Here is a 21778-nt window from a genome sequence, read left to right as displayed (position 1 = left end):
GAGCAAGACAGGAGGAGAGAGAAAGTAGGGGGAGTCTGAGCTGGGGAGTGATTTGACCCTGACGGCTAATAGAGCTGATATTTAGTTTGTTGATGGCTGTGTTTCATTTGTAAGAAAACAAACACTGAAATGTATATTGTATTACATTAGGATGGATGCATACATACAAGCCTAAATGGTGACGGTATGATTGACTGTGATACATGGTGTCCAGTGGCAGAGAGACAGACCCGTTTATAATGATGTCATTAAATAGAAATGATGGCAGTGCTCATATGCGGCTAATTTCTGCACAATCCAGACTAATCCCTTTTAATTTGGGACATTTCATGTGGTCAAAATATTACAGATGTTATTTCCTAAAGTGGTAAAGATGAGCGCAGTTTGTTGAATATCCCGACCACTCTGGTTGTATCTGGCAAATGTCCACAATTTAACACACACACACACACACACAGAAGATATCTGTATCTGGTTGTAGTCTGCCAGGTCAAGAGTTTATACCCCATACGCTGTTGTACAATTATAAAGTTTGATCTGAAAAGTAACTAAAGCTGTCAGACAAATAGTAGTGGGGTAAAAGTAGAAAATTGCATGATATGGAAATAGTCAAGTAAAGTACAGGTAACTTGAATTTGTACCTGAGTACTTGAGTAAATGTACTTAGTTACATCTTCTCAGAACTCTTACTCTTATATGCTCTAAACACTTTCTTTCTTCTGCCTCCTAATTTATGATGTTTATGACTTTTTGTTTTCTGTATTTATATATTTTTTAAAGTGTCACACTCTACATACCTTATCAGTCTGTGCTTCTTATGTTTTTCCAGTATAGCCTATTAACTCTGACTCTAACATCATCTGCAAACACCAGCTGCGCCAAAATGTCGTTTCGCTTTGCAAATGGAAAAGCATTCAAGGAAATGTGTTGCAGCGTATTTATAACAAAGTACATTAGAAGAAGTGGTGCTTTGGGTATTATTTACTGTCAGGCTTAGCTATGGTTAAACAATTGTTTTAACACTAGGAGGGCTTCTATACAAAAGCACTTCATGTGCTATTCTTTCCTCTGTTAAGTGAAGCGCTCTTCTCTCTCTAAACTGTCTCTTTAAAAATGTTGACATGAAGCGTTGTGCTCAGGCAATGATCCAACTGTCAAAATAAACCTGTTTGGTTGATCAGATTTATTCTATTTGGCCCTCAATTCAGAACTTACACTGATGTCTGTCAGAGCATCCAAAGCCTGTTTCAGCTTCTCAATGGGAACTCCATAATACCACCTATATGTGCCTTGGGACCTGTGCTGCTCATTGCATGTTAGGGACACACGGACTTGGTGTGTTTGTGTGTCAGAGCAGATAACAATCTTGGGCAGGGAGGCGCCTGCAGGGCAGTGGTCTCTCTCTGCTTTCCTCAAGGCTAAATACAGGAAATGAGCGCTAGGAAGCGAGCCAGATTGACTCAGCTGAGTTTGCATGAGCGACAATTGCAGCCTTGGAGGTTCTGGCCTCTTCTGCATGCACTTTGTTTGCTCAAGAAGTCCTCCGGGGAACCGCTCTAAAGATTCAATGGCACTCCCTTCCTCCTCACTCAGATCAAAGCGTAATCACATAACCTACCTGCTCCCCACCCCACCCCACCCCAATTCATTTATCCAATCACCCAACAATCAAAGGGTGGCTTAAATCATAAAAAGAAGGATGCATGCAAGCTACGGTCAGCTTCTGCTTATCTTTATTGAAGAAAGGTTCTCTGTCTGGCCTCCATGGCACAAAGTCATATTACACAGAGTAAATTAAGTTTTAGCTTAGTTTAAGAACATTCAGGTTCACACTCTCCATGGAGGGATTAATGAAAGGAAATGAATCATAAACTCAATTAATAAATTATTATTATGTCAACATGTCTCTTTGGTGACTTCATGACCTGGTCGTATGGCGTCGTGTTGACTGTGTCTCCGCGACACTGTCACCAAGTGCTGCAATCAGGAGGGAGAATTAATCCTCTGCTGCCAGTGCAAGCTGTATTTATGTTTGTGTAGAGGTACTTGTAAACTCGGTAAATTCCTTGCACAGTTGGTGCCGGCTGTTAGCATTCCTTGAGAAAGAGAGAGAGAGAGAGAGAGAGAGAGAGAGAGAGAGAGAGAGAGAAGGGGGGGAGAGGAAGGGGGAGTGTGTGAATTTGAGGAGAGTCAAGTTGTTTCACAACAAATGGTCAAGTGAAGCCAATTACCTTAGCATCAGATGTCAGAGCACAATCTCTGTTTAGGACCATCAAAGAACAGCTGCCATGTCAGATGATGGGGAGATATTAAAATAGCAGGTTAACTATCTGACAATTGTAACTGTCTAATGTTATCTGATCCAGTCCGGCTTTTACAGGCTGTTAAAACTGCTAACAATCTCTCTTTATCCTTTACGGCGACAGCCTTTATGCAGCGATTAGACTACATTACATTACAGTCATTTGGCAGACGCTTTTATCCAAAGCAACTTACAATAACTGTATTCAACATCGGTATTCAAGAGAACTACTAGTCACCAGAAGTCAAGTGCATCTCCTTTTTTAAACAAGCATCTAAGAGTATAAACCAGAGCAAAAGTACAGCGCAGAAACAAACTAATATGAATACAATAAGTGCAACAAACTAATATGAATACAATAGGTGCAACAAACTAATATGAATACAATAGGTGCTAAGTGGAAGGCTCGGGGTAGTACTTCTTGAAGAGGTGAGTTTTCAGCCTGCGCCGAAAGATGGGCAGCGACTCTGCTGTCCTGAGGTCAGTGGGGAGTTCATTCCACCATTGTGGGGCCAGGACAGAAAACAGCCGTGATCGGGTCGATCGGCCGCAGGGACCTCTGAGCGACGGGGCGACCAATCGCCCCGAGGCAGCAGAGCCAAGTGGTCGGGCGGGGGTGTAGGGCTTGAGCATGGTCTGGAGATAGGAAGGAGCTGTTCCTTTCACTGCCCTGTAGGCTAGCACCAGAGTCTTAAACTGGATGCGAGCTGTTACAGGGAGCCAGTGTAGAGAACGGAGAAGGGAAGTTGTGTGGGAGAACTAAGACCTATCAATGTTAGATATCTAGATAGCTCCACAATTAGTCTGTAAACCAGACCTGGAAACAGGCATAAGCAGGTTTTTTTTGCCAGTGGATAAGAAAATATCTTTGGAAATTTCACCCAGGCTGGCACACAATGATTCCTCACACCGCCTTGCTTCTCACAACAAAGTATTATCAGTGTAGCATATTCTTAGGTAATTTAGGAAAGTTAAAGGGACGTTTATACTTTATTTTTGGGATGACACATTTTCATGAAAAGGTTTCCATGTTCTCTGCCCATGAAGTTGTGGATGAAAGAAAATCCAGACTGTCCATTTCCTTTCATTTTTGACATTTCCAGCAGACACGGGAGGCGTTTGTTAAGTTTACTCATTCACAATTATAGCACAGTGCAGTCTGTTAGGATTTGTTCGGATGAAGATAGAAACATATTTTATCCGCTTAAAGACACTCATGTATTGCATCTCGTGGAAGCACCAAACAGCAGAAGACTTTTATCTTGTCTGTACCATTTGACTCGCCACTGCTCCACTGATTAACCAGCCAACAGATGGAAAACTCTGTAGCTGTCGGCTCAGTCGAGCTGAGGAGTGAGAAGTTTCTCATCCCTTTGTTCTTTTTGAAGGTTATGGTCCAACAGCTCTGTTTGGTTTTCCTTTTTGTCCTCCACTTCCTGCTGCTGTTTCTGCTTAGTGTGTTTGTCTGACATGATTAGTGATGGACTGAGCTGGACTTTGGTGCTAGAGTTGGAACTTAAGTCCAAACTTAAAGCTTATTTTGTTGTGTTGCCCATTCCTAAGAATGCAGACATACACACACTATCTGTGTCTTTTTTTAAACCCCAGTTGAAATTGGGTCTTCTCTGTATATTTCATATTGCTCTGTTTGTTTTGGGCAGGCTTTGGAAGAGGCCCAGATCGCCATCCAGCAGCTCTTTGGCAAAATCAAAGACATCAAGGACAAGGCAGAGAAGTCTGAACAAATGGTATGTACACACACACACACACACACACACACACACACACACACACACACAAAGCTGGCCTGTTAAAGCATATAAGGGACATGATCCATGACCCTAGCACAGGGTAGATACACCCTATATCCTTCCGTTACAATAGAGGACAGTGGGAGGAGTTATTTATAGTTGAGGTAATGCACCTTCCATGTGTGTGTGTGTGTGCGTGTGTGTCAGAGGAAGGCTAGTGGGCTGAGTGCGTAAAGAAAGGACGAGGGGGAGATTGGCAAGCAGACCCTCCCTCAGGAGGCATGTAGGAGCAATGATTTCCCAAACCAATGGGTGTGTCGTTCATCTGGCTCTGTTTCTCTTTGTTCCATCACTCGATCCAGTGAATCACCTACATTTGTTCACCTTCTCCTGCTTCTTCTTTTCCCATCTCTGCACTTTTATCTTCTCCTGTCTTCATGCGATTTGCGACCAACCAGTCTGACTTGTTCCTCTTCCTGCACAGGTCAAGGAGATTACAAGGGACATAAAGCAGCTGGACCATGCCAAGCGCCACCTAACTACATCCATCACCACCCTCAACCACTTGCACATGTTGGCAGGGGGTGTTGACTCTTTAGAGTGGGTACAATCACATTTCACGATTCACCCTAAAACTTATTCGACCATAATAGAGTATTTGGGGTTGTTGAGTGTCTCTGTAGTTGTGACATGCCCTCTCTGTTTTAGGAAAAAGGATTAGTTGCTGCCAGTACAAAGCAGGTCTGGTATCAAACCTCATAAAACCCCGAAACCACAGGCTGAAGGATGAGTTTTACTGCAGTCCAATCTGTTTTCAGCAATGTCGACAATTTCCCAAAACCTTGGGGTTAAAGCAGCTAACATATATTGATGAAAGATCTGATTTAACTGCAAAACAAGAAGAAAATCCCATAAAATGTCAGGTGGAAAGAACATCACACTGTCCAGTCCCCACAAAAGGGCTTAATCATTTTAATCTCTAGTATCCATATTCTGTATTCTGTATGCAAAGCCATGCTGGATTTTTCTCACCTTCAGCTGATGTTATGAATGAATTTACACTTGTGCGAGATATACAGCTAGGTTGATGCTTGACTTATTTATTTACATAGCTGTGTGGTGTAACCACTTTACAATTCTAGCGTAGAGGATATAAACATAGATATTTTCTTTATATAATAATAGAAACAAATCACATGTTGTGTTCTGTTCCAGAGCCATGACCAGAAAAAGGCAGTATGGTGAGGTGGCCAACCTGCTGCAGGGAGTGGTCAACGTGCTTGAACATTTCCACAAGTACATGGGCATACCCCAGATCAGACAGCTTTCTGAGAGGTAACTAACACGCGCACACACACACACACACACACACACACACACACACACACACACACACACACACACACACATACTGTATGTGCTTACATTAAGTTATTTCTTCACGTATTTTACTCAGCTTCACTTTCTCTGAGTGTAGCATAGCTGTAAGAACCGCTCATTTCCAGTAGCCAGTTCAAAGCTCGATCTCTGCTTACAGCTGAAATATTCCATAGCTCATCCGCTGAACTTGGCTGGAGGTATTTTGTGTATTACATCCTGTTTATGCAGATATTCACAAGCATGCACGCACAACCCCACACATACAGGAACTCACAGGAAGGAAACGCTGAATAGGGTCTTATTATGCCAGAATTTCTTTCATTGTGAGAGATTAGGGGCATAATTATTTGAGGATTTGTGTGTGTCTCCATATGTAGGTGTGTACGTGTGTGTGTGTTTGTATAAAACACATTTAATACATTATGAAACAGAACAAAGTGCATTGTTACAGTGTTGTTTCCCACAGTCCTGACTGATTAAATTTCCATTTTCATATTACTTTCCAAGAACATTGGAATCAATTTGGGACACATTGTCCAAGCTGATATTCAAGTTCAAAGTAGTGCTGATCCCCAAAAACAAAAAAAGGATGACCATCTGTTCTGTTGTGACTGAGGTGTGGCAGACTGTGTTCATACCGAACAACAGCTGTGTAGAAGAAGATACACTGCTGGAGAAACAGATGATAGGAGAGACGGGGGGGGGGGGCAGACAGACAGACAGACAGCTGGACACAAACAGTTAATAGAAAGTAAGTAGAAAAACCTCTCTGACAAACAAGGGCAGGCTGGATATAGAGGCAGACTGTTGGATCAGATGGTGAGTTCACAGAATTACAGCCAGGAGGAAAAGTAACACCGGCGAGTATTGTTACCTACTGTATATAATCAAACCATTTCTGTATATTTAATGAGAGCAAGACAATAAAAGACACGTTTCTATTACATTCTGAATTCATACATGAAACAAAAGAGTACACTTACTTTCAATCAGTAAGATTTCTTGTAAAATTATGTAAAACCAAAATTGAGTGGGAAGGTAGAATAATTTAGGTGGAATATTTCTGTCAATGAAATTAACTAATTTTAAAACTGAACAGGAATAAACATGAAATACTTGTTTTAATTTGTATGTCGGCTCAAACAAAAGTATTAAAGAAAATAATTTGTCATTCTGAAAAATACGAGTTTTTGTTGTAAAAACTATACGGGAATTTTCCAGCTCAAAAAAGGCACGGTTCAGTTTTAAACAAATGTTAAATTCCACAGGGTTACAGTCTAAATGCATATTAGAGCCTTGATCTGACATTTTCCATATTCCTTCATTAATTCTGTGAAAGAAATTGGCCTTTTGTCCCGACAGTACTTTGAACCGTGACTAAACGGAGTCAGTGCAGCAGGATCAACTCAGATTATTCTTTAATAAGCCTTTTTTCTTTTCATCGCTCGATGCTTTCCTCACTGTCTGAACTACACGGTCACTGTCACGGTTCAGCTGACGGGCAGACAACATCTTTGGCTTTGTTGCACTATTGTATACTATGTGTAAACGCATACAAACAAAAAGCAGCCACAGACTGGACACAGTCAGGCCGGCTGCTGACAGCTTGCTCTCTGTGACATCAGCTTATCAGAGTGTGAGGCGCATCTTAAACAGGAGCTGGAGAGTCTCATACTCAGTAGCTGGCTAGACACATGTGGGTACTTGAGTCGATAGCCGACAGCGAGCACTTGAAATGAAGGCTCGCAGTTCAGTTGCCATCCGTCTGTGATATTATCTCCCCTGTTTATTCTGGACGATTGTCATTGCTCTGGGTTGCTGTCCTCGGTTAACCCGGCCTGGATGAACACAGAATCGCTGGACAGGACTCAGATTGTCTAAGTAGCCCTCATTATATTTCCATTTCTCCACCATTCTTGTAGTTTTCCAAATATTTTAAAGTAGCGATTTTATGTGGGTGATGTGACACTTCAAAAACATTTTTGGTCTTGAGGTAAATAGCGCCTTTCTCTGCAGTTCTTTGGAGAATCATTAAACTAGCCATAAAAGGTTTTTTATATATTGGAAGCTTCCGACATGAAATTGCCACCATTCCAATATGACATTTGACTGAGAAACCACTGAATCATTTCGTGTCATTGTTTTCTGTCCATTCCAGAGTGAAGGCAGCTCAGAGTGAGTTGGGGACTCAGATCCTGGCAGATTTTGAAGAATCTTTCCCCTCTCAAGGCTCCAAGGTAAATATGTTGTATGGGAATCTGGATTTTCAGATTTGTTAAGTTTCCATTTTATTTCTGGACACATTACTTCCATTGATCTCCATTTAGATAATGTTCTTGTCTTGTCCCCCCCCCCCGTACAAAACTTTACGTCATCCATCCAGAGACCAGGTGGTCCCAGTAACGTGCTGAGAGATGCCTGTCTGGTGGCCAATGTGCTGGATCTGCGCATTAAACAGGAGATTATCAAAAAGTTCATCAGGCAACACCTCTCAGAGTACCTGGTATTATTCCAAGAAAACCAAGATGTGAGTAAGAATTTTACTTTTAATAATATAAATGATTGAAAAAAAGGTGGTATTTAGGTATTAATGAAATGATATCGTACCCTGTTGCTCAGGTTGCATGGCTCGACAAGATTGATCGCCGCTACGCCTGGATCAAACGGCAGCTGGTGGACTATGAGGAGAAGTATGGACGCATGTTTCCTGAGGAGTGGTGCATGACGGAGCGTGTTGCTGTGGAGTTCTGCCACATCACCAGGTAAATACACACTCTGACACAGAGTATGAAAACCCATCGAGGAACAAGCGTCGCAATTTAAGTGATCTTAGACTATGAATCTTTGGGGTTTGTGGCTTTAGCCTATTTAATGACTATTTTATACTGTTTCTCTGTCCCCAAGAAAAGAAAAAAGAAAAAAGAAAATTAAGTTAAAATCTAATTACAAAGGCAGGAATTGAGAAATAGGTTGTGAGACTTCTCTGCATTATGGAGTGAACCACACTGGTATCGCGTGCCTGACTTGGAGTCTGTGATTTGGCTTCTCGTACAGTTGAAGAAGGTGGCCTACATGAGCAGTGACCTAGTGCACACACTTCTCAGTCTTTTCCCCACAACTACACGAGGGAAGAAGGAGAGTGGGCATTGTTTGTGCGTTACTCCCAGCTGCAGCTGACAACAACAAAACATCTGGCAAAAATTGTCGTTGTGTTGTTAGAAAACAGACGTGTTTTTGCTAAAAGGACAAATGAAAAGATTGTGTACTAACAAGGATCATTGGACACATTTTGGGTTGTCTGAGCATAGAAGTCAAACTGATGATATGTCCAATTTCATTCCATGTGTGTTTCTAAGGGTGGAGCTGGCCAAAGTGATGCGGACACGCGCTAAGGAGATCGAAGTGAAGCTGCTTCTGTTTGCTATTCAGAGGACTACGAACTTCGAGGGTCTTCTGGCCAAACGTTTCACAGGATGCACCTTGACGGACATACCTGGAGTGAGAAAATGACACAGAAAAACTTTGCATACAGGTCTATTCATAATCAACTACAGCTGGAAACTTTTGGGTTTGTTTTAGCAGAATGGTAGCATGCAGATTTTACCCCATTAAGGCAAAATATTTCATCGAGGTTGCTGGTTTTGCAGATCCGTAGCTTGTTGTGTTCTACACTCACACACACAAAGAGTACTCTCTTTGTCACAGCTTGAAGAAACCTTTTAATCCAGGTCAAGTTGGCGTGTGGAGGTAAAAGCGATGCAAAGAGAATGGACGGATTATGATTATTTTGTCGGGGGACATCTAGGCCAAGCTTGTTCAGAACTGATAATATTTGGGATAGTCAGAGGCCCTTTTGTCCTCAGTTCAGTTCACACCCATGCCTGTTTGGTTCTGTAATTCAATCAGGGATTTGGTTGGGTGGAATTTTATAATTGGAGGTACAGTTTCACCAAAGCCTCCCATGAAAATGGTCTCCGTAAACATGGAAGCAAATGATGAAACCTGGATTGTATTTAAAAGAGTTTGTGATAATTACAGAAACAGTTCTGTGCGTTAAGAGTATTCACAGCATGGACTGCCTTAGTGGCAGTAAAACCCTTAATGCTGCTCTTAATAATTGAGCAATAGAAAAAAATACTAAAATTTTATCTGTGCTTTTATAGCAGAAAAAGCCAGAGAGCCCTCTCGAGTCTACTAACCCCTTCCTGGAGGACGAGGGAGGTGAGGATGTGGGCGCAGATAAGGACGAGGATCTGGCTAAGGTGAGTTGGCCTCGAAGGACCCCATCGGACCTGTTGTGGCATTCTCTGATGCGGAGCTTTCTTTAGGCAGCTATGAATGTTTTTTTGTTGTGCTCCTCATAAAGGGAATATGAGTAGAACAGTGGTGTAGCAGCCATATTTAAGTATTCTACCATGTTCTACCTCAAGTTACTACCATGTGCCTATGAGGCAGTAGTTTGAACACAAGAATACTATCGTGGCTGAAGGATGTTGGGTACACCAAAGGTGAAACTACACTCTAATATAACTGAGGTTAAGAAATACTTCTCATTATAACACAACACCGTTCAACATAACCACAAACTACAGCCTCTGAAAGGATCATTAGGTTAAATCCACACCTCTTTAAAATAGTATCAACAAAAAAATGACCATTATAGCCTTTATTCAGAGTTAGGTAGCTAAGCGTACTTTATGCATAGGAAGTACATTGCTTCAGTTTCTAACATGTGACACCACCTTATCCTTGAAAACTGTGTTTGGAGGCAAAATATAAAGTCACTGATCAGGAGCTGAACCTCAATCCTGTTTTTTCACGAACTCCTTCTCCTCATTCTTTTTAGCCAAGGAAGCCAAAAGCTCCGGACAACCCTTTCCATGGCATTGTCTCGAAGTGCTTTGAACCTCATCTCTACGTCTACATAGAATCCCAAGACAAGTGAGCAACACGCACTCATACAAGCCCACCGGGCCAAATTGGGTTGTGGTACACGCAGCCAGGATCAGGAGCAGGTTGTGTTTAAAGCTGGCACTTGCCTCCTTTTTCCATTGTCCACTCATCAATCATCTTTCCATCTCTTGTTGCTGTACATGCCTCTGTCTCCACTGTGGCAGAAATGTTTCCCATTAGCTACACGACCACAGACGCTGGGAGAAAGAAAGAGAGAGGGAGGTTGAATAAGTGCTACCACAGCAGATCTGCCTATTTTCCTTCCCACCTCTTTATTTTAATTCCTTTTTGGTACCCCTCTTTTTTTTCTGTGTAATCTTTGTTTCATTCTTTCTTTCTTCATCTCAATCCCTCTAAATATATTTCTTTCGTATTTCTCTCCCTATTTTTTACAGTCTTTTTCTGTTTTCTTCCCGCCTCCCCTTCCTCTGTCTTCTACCACCATCCTTCACTTCTCCTCCATCAGTCCCCTTCCCCAGTCATGCTGATCGCTCCTCATACTGAGCACACCTCTGGGACTGCTGTGCTTGCATGCAGCTCCTGGCTCTCTGGACTGTTAAATGCCGTTTGTCTCTCCGAGGGGACAGGATTGACCTATTCCGCAGCTACAACCTCATTTCTATCCAAAAGCCTTAAACAGACAACAGCCAGATCAGCCTGTTCCCAGTGGGACATAGCAGGAGAGAACAGTGGCCTGCTTGTTTTGTCCTTGGCTTTAGTTCCAAGATTCAGTAGGATTGGACCGGACCTGTTGACTGTAGTACTGAGGATTTTGATATGCTTGGAATATTTTCTCCTATTTATCCATGCGACACTCTGTCTCTCTGCTTGTTATTTTATCCTTTTATTTATTCTTTGGGGTTTAGGAACCAATCACATGTTTTTAATGTTTATATTTGATTCATGTAATTCCTTTCATGTGCCTCTAATCCAAACCACCCGCGTGCGCATGTGTTTTTGAACCTATGTGGGTTTGGTTGTACATTTTCGGGCATCTGCAGGAACCTGGGCGAACTGATTGACCGGTTTGTGGCTGACTTCAGAGCTCAAGGTCCGCCCAAGGCAGGCACAGAGGAGGGCGGAGCAGTGCTGCCCAGCTGCGCTGACCTGTTTGTCTATTACAAGAAGTGCATGGTGCAGTGTTCCCAACTGAGCACCGGAGAGCCAATGATCGCCCTCACAACCATCTTCCAGAAATTCCTGAGAGAGTACGCTTGGAAGATCCTCTCTGGCAACCTGCCCAAGTAAGAATGGTTCAGGTTTGGTCATTAAAAAAAGTCCTATATTTGAATTGTCCTTTGTCATGTATGTGAGGTTACAGTCTTAACACGGAGCGAGGGATACTCGTGGTTTTCCGTGCGTACACTTTGTCCCATAGTAGAATTAAAACAAAGAGAGATTCAATGTAGCAACAGAAGGTCAGTCTGAGCATGACATTGTTGCAAGGTGCTGAATAGACGACAATAACGGTACCTTTTACTGACATTCCTAAAGCAACCAGCTTCAATATGAAGACACGTCCAGAGTGACTTCAACGCTCTATGCTTTGGCAGTTGCTGAAGCCAATATGAAAGAATTGTTTTGTTCTGTAATGGTCAGTAGATGCTGGCTCTAAGACAGTCTGACTGATTTGAATTGACAAGGAAAAGCCTAATTTTCTGTAATTTTTCTTCTTTTCAACGATTAACACTAACAGGCATAAGCCAACAATGGCTTACTCATACTAACAAGTATTGCCTGTGTATTTCTCTGTGGCATAGATCTCCATTACTTTCCAAAAACTATTCAAAACACAGCATTCATCAATCACACATACACCATCATGCTGACAAGAACACTCACTAGTACTTCAACTGTTTCCATCCATGAGAATCATTACATTTAATGGGCGGTAACACTAACAGAGATTTAATTAGGATTCATTTTTCATAAACAAGTAAGTCATGCCCATATTTGTTCATTATTTTGGTATGGTGATGGAGCCGTTTAGGAGTTTAGTTTAAAAACGTAATGTCTACAGTCCTCGCTGTGTTTGATGGATTGGAATGGCACGCTCTGAGGGATCTGGATTTGGTTATGTTGTGGTAAAGCCTAATATACTACCAGTAAAAACATATCTGGCTCAGTGGCAACATCAGAAATCATCACTGGCTATGGTGAACACAAACACACAGGTGTGCTCTGTTTCTGTTTCTCATGCACGCTAATTACACTCTTGCTCTCGCTGACTAATGTATGTCATACTCTGAGCTGTATGCAAACACGATACTGAGATGCACTCAAAGGCTTTGCAGGAGCGTACACTTGCAGACGCGGTCGTCCAATGTGGTGTGCTATGAATTGGTTTTGCGAGGTTTGGAGAGAGGCCCTTGAAAGGAGCTTGGACTATGTTGTGGTTTTCCCCACGTCTCCGTTATGACGTTTATTAATGACTGGGCCGCTGCTGAAGCCTCGTCCGTGCAGCATCCGGACACTTGCGTCTGCTCGTAATTATGCCTGTTGTGCCTCGGTTATTACTTCTTTACATGCGGTCACTCAAAGAGTTTTTCTTAAAGCGCAGTCGGCAAAGAAGGTCCACATCAGCCAGTTTTAGGAAAAGCAATACACAGCATCTTGGGGTTCGTCTCAAACCCTGATCCCTCTAATTCACCCTATAACTTAACGGCACACAGTGATCTGTGATCTGAATGTAAACAAAGAGAAGTCACCACAAAGCTTTAAAATACACAAGACTAAGCCAGCAATCACTCAAACATTGATGGATACCGTAATACGAGTACTAACACTTTTACAACAGCTAAATATTCATTATTCATCAGTAGTAGACTATTTCTTTACAGTTATGATCAGTTGAGGCAGAAACTACTGATTGGACTTCAAGTAATATCCCACTCTTTCTCTGTTTTACTGATGTTACGTCTATCTCTCTCTCTCCAGATCCAACAGTAACAGCGTGGGTCTGACCATCAGCAGTCTGCTGAAGGAGAAAGAAGTCTCAGAAGCTGCAAAGTTCACCGTGGACGAGCTCTGCCTGATCTGTAGCATCCTCAGCACTGCAGAGTACTGCCTGGCTACCACACAACAGGCATGTATACATATTCAGAATACAGACTTGAGGCCTGAAGAATCTATGAATCCATGCCTTAAGTTGAACTGCAGTGACTGTATATGATGGGGAACATAAGCGATGCCCATCATGTAGCAGTGACACAATGTTTGACCCGTGTTTCATCAGCGTTTTAAGGGACTCACAGTGGCAGTTCTGATTGCAATACACCCTTAAAGGTTTCACCCATGCTGTTTTTCAACACACATACAGCAATTTAATTCAGTATTTTAAAAAAATAGACCAACAAACATTTGAAAGGGTGCACTCAAAGTACGCTTTTTATGTGTTTATATTTGTGTTTTTGTATGTTCCAGTTGGAAGAGAAACTTAAGGAGAAGGTAGATAAACTCCTGGTGGAAAGAATTAATTTGACAGGAGAGATGGATACATTCAGCACGTAAGTGACAACTACCGGACCAGCAATGTTCCTCATATCAAAAAAGAGCCTACCTGTAAATGTGAAGAGTATGTTTTAATGGTGTTCATTATTTACTGTCTTATTTTCTCAGTGTGATCTCAAACAGTATCCAGCTACTCGTTCAAGATCTTGATGCTGCCTGTGACCCTGCTCTTACTGCTATGAGCAAGGTTTGACACACACACACACACACACACACACACACACACACACACACACACACACAAATAGTCACACATTCAGGTCATAAAATATAAAGAATTTGGAATCTAATACCATTGCCAATCATTAAAATTACATATTTTTGCCTCTCTTTTTCTTTCTCTCTCCTCTCTCCTCTCTCTCTGTCTCTCTCTCTCTCAGATGCCGTGGCAGAGTGTAGAGCATGTGGGTGACCAGAGTCCTTATGTGACGTCAATCATCATGCACATTAAACAAAATGTGCCGAACATCAGAGACAATCTGGCCTCCACACGCAAATACTTCACACAATTCTGCATCAAGTTCACAAAGTAAGATACATGTACACACACACACACATTCATATGCACATCATTGTTCTATAAATAAGCCATAGTGTTCCCAAAGTTGATGTATTTCTCACTTCTTTCTTTCCTTAGTTCTTTCATTCCCAAATTTATCAACCACCTGTTCCGATGTAAGCCTATCAGCATGGTGGGCGCTGAACAAGTAAGTCTAATTTATGCTAACGCTTTCCCAAAGCTTCATTTGAGCTGCGCTGTGAGTCATCATCTTAAGGACATTTTAAACCGTACATGCACATGTGTATTAATTCAGAAAATTCATGCTTTACACACGGGTTTAATCTTGAATAACTGTTCTTATGCCGGAGTTTCTGACTTGTGTATCCAATTCAACCAGCTCCTCCTCGACACTCACTCCCTGAAGACCGTCTTGCTGGATCTGCCCTCCATAGGCTCCCAGGTGCTCCGCAAGGCACCTGCCAGCTACACCAAGATAGTGGTGAAAGGCATGACCCGTGCAGAGATGATCCTTAAGGTGAGGCGCCTTAGATGCAAGATGGAAAACCACTCAACCTTGCTCTTAAGGCTAGTCGAGAGATTGTTTCAAACAGTTTACCCATCACGTATAAACTCTGAATGAGTCCGTATCTTTAACTGATGGATTTTAATGAGAACTTGAGTTCTCTAAATACAAAGTAGTTCAACTTAAACACATTATCAGAGCCACTTCATCTTTATGGGACACTTCAGGTTTTATCACATTTAACTTGGGTGGCTGAATTCATGCTGGCTATTTGTACAACCAAAGCTTCACTTTCTGACCTTTAAAGGCTTGGAACTTTCGATGGACCCTTTTGTCTGAGTGCGGTCTGAATGACTTGTCTTTATCTCTTGTTCGCCATTGTTCAGATTTGGTATTGAAATTCTGACATATCCAGTTAAACACGAGCTTTGGTGTTGACGCTAACGCTTAACCACGAACAGAGAGACACATCTTGCAGCTAACTGTTTTTTCCACTGATTAAGGTTCCATCATAAGAAGCAACAAAAGACAACATTTGTCCTTTGAGTGTTTGGTTTCATTGGCGAGCCAGTATTGAAGTGTTTGTTTTGAGTCACTCATGCAGATTATCTACTTAGAGTTTATTTTGGGCGAAATAATTCTTTAATTGGGTCTTTAACCTCTCTCACAATAGCACTTCATGAGCATGTTCCTATAAAATAACGCACCTCGGGAATAGTAATCGAGCCCATGCACTACTGGTTTAATGAGTGGGAGACGGGCCAACACAAGACACACACACACACACACAAACATATTCCTAAACACAGTATGTGGTTGACCTTAAGCCAGTGGAAAGGTGTGAGTGAGTGAGTAAATACGTAGATGCATGCAACCATGCGTCTACTCACGAAAACATGTCCAGTAAAACATGGTGTATGGGGGATGGACATGATTCTTAGCCTCGCCTCATAATTTACCTCATGAGACCCTGGAGGACAATGGTATGTGGCTGCCGTAGATACACCACACCCTAATTAACTGTCTCTGGAGTGTACAGAAATGCACACACACACACGCCTGTCCCTTGATTTACCTTGGCCTTCCGGGAGGCATTCTTTCCTTCCTGAAGTTATGCTGGTTGGACTGCCTTGACGTTTGTAGCAGTTAGTGTGACCTGCTCTAATCCTGCTATGCTGTGCTATAGTTAATGTAGTTATAATATTGCAACCACATCTTAAAACCTGTCCTAGATTTGGGACTTCAGGCACACTAGCTTTGCAAACCCCTCTCCCCTATTTCAGATTGGATAGCCTCTTCTTCTGTCGTTCTACTGGGATGCACGCTGGTCCATGTGTTCTGTTTAAGGCTTGTCTTTGTTCCCTGGAAAGATGCCCTGGATGCACTGTATATAAAAGAATTTCCAGTCAGCTGCCACACATTAAAAAGGCTTTCACATTATAGAATTATAAAATGCATTCACATCAGCATGTCTAGCTCTTTTTCTGGATCCGACTGCCAGTGGGCCCCTTCAGCTGGAATGTGATCTTCATGACTTTTGAAGAGGTCTCAAAGACGTAGCTAACACTCCATTAAGGCCTTCGAATGATTCGCATCGATTACTGTGACAGCGGAAGACATAATAATCATTCTGGAGGCTAGAAAGCTGATACTGCAAACAGCAAACATCCTTTTGAAGAAAAGTCTCAGTGATAATTCGAATGATAGACGAATAATACAGTCCTAACCAATAAGATACAGGCAAACATTGCATTTTGTCCCTGGTAGCAAGAAGGCATACAATTATGAAAAAATAACATTTTTGAACGAGCAAAGTGTCTTCTGTGAACGTTTCCGGCCTTTGAGAGAGAAAGCCCATATGAGTAAAGACAAGCGTTTGTACTGTGGCCAGCATATTAGCCATCAACTGTGCGCAACATCAAGGTTCCTCACAGGTAATTGCTTCCACCTTGGGCTGAGGCTGAAGCCTCTGAAAGACAAACCCATCTAGAGAGGGTCAATACAAGAATTCCTCCGTCTAGCCTCAACAATAGTTTTAAGTTACACTCTGTGATGCTGTGACTTGAAATCAAATCTGGCCTACCCCCCCACCAAGAAACACTCGAAGGAGCACTTTAACATTTTCAAAGCTCACTTTGAGATTCCTGCCAATAGCCCGCTGCAGGATTCCTTGTACATTTCAAATAATTAAGCATAATGCAAATTCTATGAAGTGGAACCGTGTTGTTTTTGCACGTTCTGATTTTATACCCTTGAGATCTTGTTTAAATAGTCCAGAGAGGTAAACTGGAGTGTAAGCAAAGCTTGTGTTTCTCCACACTTAGTCCTGAAATCCACCTTTTTTTTATCTAAACCTCGAGCATGTCATCTTGTTAACTCATAACTGTTCTATATGCTTTTTTTCCTTTAGTGTTGTAAGATTAAAACTATATCTATAATAGTATTTATTCCTGAAATGTTGGTTAGTATTTGGTGTTGACCTGTTTGCCATGGCATGTACACAGCTGCACATTTTGATGTTATGTTATGGTTCCACAGTTGATTTGATGATCTCAAACCAATCAAAACTGTCCTGTTGATGTTGCCAACAGGTGTGAAGCAACTATAACCTTGAGTACCATTATTTTTTTAGATTTTTTTACATGTTACATATTTAGCACACTTGGACTAACATGAATATTTATTTTGAGTTTGTGGTGTTGACTCCTGGAGGGGTATGTTTGTCTCTTTAGCTGCCAGTAGCTTCACAATGTTCACCAGCTAGCCGCTAACTTTGTCTCTCAGCTGTTTGGTGCTGGGCAGGCACCACATAGAGGTTTGTCAGAGCTTGTTTGCTAAAAGCAGCAGCCTGCTGCTGAAGTGAGAGGAAGACGGCACCAAAACAAGGAAGGTCTGTGTCCTAAAACCAAAACAATGAGCATAAAGGTGCTAAAACGGCCCATAAAGCTGAAGGGAACTGTGATATTAATACTAGCGATCCATTTCACATTACCCGTGCTCATTTAATTAATTGTTAATATAAGAATATTGATTGGTGAAGGTTTAAACTGAATATCTACTTGGGCTTCAGTTCAGTCTCAAGAGAATTATTACTGTAATTATTTTAAGTTTCCACTGCTTCCACCGTCTTTATGTAGCTGTCAGAGTAAGTACTTTCAGTGTTGAAGAATATATTTGTGTTGTCTGTTTTGAGAGCTAGTGCTCAGTTATGTTCGGAGTTCGTGGGATTCCGTGTGAGACGGCCTCTCCTGGCCGGTACGATGCCTGTGAGACGTGGCTGTTTTCCACGCTCCTCCAGCCCAGCATAGCTCCAGCTCTCTCTCTCTCTCTCTCCAACCTCTAAAGTTTTCTTCTGGGAAATATTTAAAAGTCAAACCCCCCCTTCCCCACTCTTGTTCAGCCTAAATGCCCCCCCACTTCCCTCTCCTTACTCGGTTGCTCTCCCTCTCCCTTTTTATGCCCGTGTTCATTCTTAAACTCCCTCTCTTTCTTTCTCTTTTTTTTTTTTTTACAAGGTCCCTACAGGCCTTTCCTTTGGCCTGGCTCCAGGACAGTTGCTAAGTAAATCACTCAGTCAGCAGGGCTAGTAAGAAAGCGAAGAATTCCACACAATCCTGAGCCTTTCATGCCTGCTCTTCCCTCTCTTTCTATACTCTCTCCCTCCCTGTGCAGCTCACCTTCTCACATATGTTACCTTGTGTAGAAAAGAGTCAACACAGAAAGGACAGGTTGGGTCTTTTTTTTATTATTATTTTAGAAGTGAAGGAAAAGAGAAAAACATTTTCTTAGATGATCCCTGCGTGCATGTGTATGCATGAGATGGGAGGTGGTGGTCTGTCGGCCATGTGTTGGTCTGCCTTCTTTGTAGCGGCTGCAAGAAATGCTACCCGATCCACGTTTTCCTCCCCAGTCTCTATTGTTAGGGAGGAAAAAAAAATAGAATCCAATCCAGAAAGACGTGTCCCGTTTAAACCTTTTCTGCCCGGTCTTGACTAATGCAGATTTTTGCCCAGACTCGTTATAACCGCAAAATAATTACCGGTGAAACCAATTCTTTGCCACCGATGCGTGGAGTAATTGGCGTTTAAAAAGGAAAAAAAATAATAAATGAGCGTGAGTAGTGGGCTCCTAAATACAGAACCATAGTCTCAACTTTGTTTGCTGCTAGAACTATACTTGGTTTGTCAGTTGTAGCCCCCCCCCCCCTCCCTCATTTGGGCCCTAGCTGCCCCATGTGGGATCATTTAAAGATCACTTGGGTCGTTCCATGATGGTTCACAAAAAAGGAGGGGGGGGGGGGGGGGAAGAGAACCAACATTAAACTCTACTTTTCCGCAGGTGGTGATGGCCCCACATGAACCGCCAGTGGTGTTTGTTGATAACTACATCAAGCTCCTGGCTGATGGAAATCCTGAGACCTTCCAGAAGATTCTGGACATGAAGGTCAGTAGGTTTCTACTGTACCAATGATGTAAAGACAGAGTTAGACATTTTGGGAGATCCGGGCATTTGCTTTTTCTGTTGGGAGATGGATGAGAAGATTGATAATACTCTCAAATCTGTAGCTTCAATATGGACCTGGACCTGCTTAGCTCATCAGCTAGACAGGTTCTGTTCGAAAGGTAACTAAATCTGCCCACCAACACCTCTAAAGTTCACTAATCAACATCTGTTCATAACCATCCATAAAACTACAAGTTGTAGTATTTATCACTTTGTTTTTTGTATTAATTAGTGAACTTTAGAGGTGCTGGTAGGTGGATTTTTTTTTACCTCCGGACAGAACCAGGCTTGTATTTATCTTGTCATCTTACTTTAGTAAAAAAAAAAAGCATACAATCATGTTTCCAGAATAATGTAATATTGCATTATGTCTCTAAGTTATCTCGTCTTTTTTTTCATTTTTCCCATAATTCTGTTTAGCATATGTTTTCTAGCATGTTCCTGTGAACCAACCATTTTCATCTTGTTTTTGCATTCTAAGATTTAAATTTTTTTTTAATATCTTGTGATTTCCCCTGTTTGTGTGTACTTGTGTGTGGATGTCTGTGTAGGGTCTGAAGCGCAGTGAACAGAGCAGCATGCTGGAGCTCTTCAGGCAGAGGCTACCCACTCCACCTTCCGGGGCCGACGGTGGGCCCTCTCTCTTCAGTTTCCCCACCCCTGAACAGGAGTCCTCTCGCATCCGCAAACTAGAGAAACTCATCAAGAAGAGACTGTGAACAGAGGCACATTGAAATTGCATCCTGAAAATTAAAAAGGGCTGCTGGCTGGGATGGTAGTCACGGCTTTTTTTTACTGTAATTCATCTCAAAGACATTCAGTTATCGTGGAGAAAGAGCAAAAAGTTGACTGACAGTAATAAGAACCCAAGCTGACGTCGGAATATGAAGAAACATCCTCAAATGCTACTTGTTCCATATGTAACTTACTTCTGCAACTTCCCACCTTTCTTTTCATGACACCAATGTCTTGAGTTTTGTAACATTACTACATCATTGCACATTACTACATGCACTCAGAAAAACTATTGTAGTGCTATTAGCTAAATGGTGCTCAGAGAGCCTCTGGCTGCCTCTCTGGTACATGTCTAATCCACAATGATTACAGGAAGCCTGATCTTAATGGAAGTTGATGTTTTCTGAACATAACATATTTCAATGGTTTCCCCTCAACTATTTTAACTTCAAGTAACGGATACCAGGTTGAAATTCATGTGCATGTCTGTCAGCCATTGAAGTGGACATAGATGATGGGGTTGTTTGTGTGAACGGTGGCCTAAAATGAATCGCTGACTCCGGGTTTAGAGTCCCCACGTCTGGGACGAATAGAATCGTTTGATTTCCTGCATCATCAGTCCGATGTGACTGTGATTTCTCTTAATATTTAAAATCCATCTAGGTTGACTTGAAAATGAGAACCAAGTCTTTTCACTTGGGCCGTTGCCTGGGCAGTATACTAAGTATATGTACATAAGTATGTTAGTATACTAAGCATGTGTACATAAGAGCACATATGTGCGGTCAGTCAGTCTAATTTGTTTAACAGTCCAAAAATATTCTTTGATAATTTAGTCCTCCGTCTCCTTTGCAGTGACATGTAAACAAGGTTTAGTTCTAGTATATCCAACATATCCATAGGACAACAAAATGCTCAGTGTTCTCTGAAGCTGCTCCCTCACGAATCCTCTTCAATGTCCAATACATCAGTCTGGAAGAAAGCAAAAATCAGCTATTTATTTGAAGTCAATGCCCTGATCGCTGATTTTAATGCCAGTGCCTCTCAGTTGTAGTAACTCAAGTCAATGTAACTGCATTAGTGTACACCAAGGGGTAGGCAACGGTGGCGTAACCAATGACACACTAAGTGTGCAAGAGAGTTTTTTGGAAATGTTTGATTATTTTTTTTCCCTTGCAGGAAGACCCACCATACTCTGCCTCTGATTGGCTACTACTTGTCGTCTTTGCTGAATTGTATTACTGATTAACAAGATTGGTGGTATTAATGATTTCAACTCAGATATGGTTGTTCTCATCAGCCTTCTTGTATACTATCGAATAAAATTACAATGACCTGATTTTGGGAGAACATTTGTGTTTTTTTAACTATTACTAAATTACAGATCCATTGGATATTTCATTTTTGATGTGCCATAATTCAACTTAAAGGTAACTTTGATGTTGATATTTCACACAAAAAAAAAAATGGCACATCTTATCAAAAAGGTTGCCTGCCCCATGGCGTACACATCAACGCCTTCAGGTACAAGACGTTGCTTCTTTGTGTTGTCTGAATTGTATGCTACACGCGCAATTGTTGAACACCATTAAAATATTACCGCTTTGTGCGTCATGAAA

At 41.8% G+C, this 21778-nt stretch overlaps 1 protein-coding gene across 1 annotated transcript in view; it reads left to right on the top strand.

Annotated features, from left to right (window-relative positions):
• The window catches only part of vps53 (VPS53 subunit of GARP complex), a 24717-nt gene extending 2940 nt beyond the window's left edge, over nt 1-21777 (top strand). The window contains exons 5-22 of the mRNA XM_031860567.1: nt 3964-4050; nt 4538-4653; nt 5269-5388; nt 7592-7670; nt 7817-7960; nt 8053-8195; nt 8790-8931; nt 9597-9695; nt 10280-10374; nt 11388-11630; nt 13324-13471; nt 13810-13892; nt 14005-14083; nt 14277-14425; nt 14534-14603; nt 14796-14933; nt 19260-19364; nt 19976-21777. Coding sequence (XP_031716427.1) covers nt 3964-4050; nt 4538-4653; nt 5269-5388; nt 7592-7670; nt 7817-7960; nt 8053-8195; nt 8790-8931; nt 9597-9695; nt 10280-10374; nt 11388-11630; nt 13324-13471; nt 13810-13892; nt 14005-14083; nt 14277-14425; nt 14534-14603; nt 14796-14933; nt 19260-19364; nt 19976-20143 — 2208 coding nt within the window. The 3' untranslated portion in view covers nt 20144-21777. The remainder of the gene's footprint in view (nt 1-3963; nt 4051-4537; nt 4654-5268; nt 5389-7591; nt 7671-7816; nt 7961-8052; nt 8196-8789; nt 8932-9596; nt 9696-10279; nt 10375-11387; nt 11631-13323; nt 13472-13809; nt 13893-14004; nt 14084-14276; nt 14426-14533; nt 14604-14795; nt 14934-19259; nt 19365-19975) is intronic.
• Nucleotide 21778: the final 1 nt, after the last annotated feature.

The sequence above is a fragment of the Anarrhichthys ocellatus genome, unplaced genomic scaffold (assembly GCF_004355925.1).
Source record: "Anarrhichthys ocellatus isolate YVR2014 unplaced genomic scaffold, GSC_Weel_1.0 scaffold24, whole genome shotgun sequence".
Classification (NCBI taxonomy): domain Eukaryota; kingdom Metazoa; phylum Chordata; class Actinopteri; order Perciformes; family Anarhichadidae; genus Anarrhichthys; species Anarrhichthys ocellatus.
This window is presented reverse-complemented; position numbering and strand designations above follow the sequence as displayed.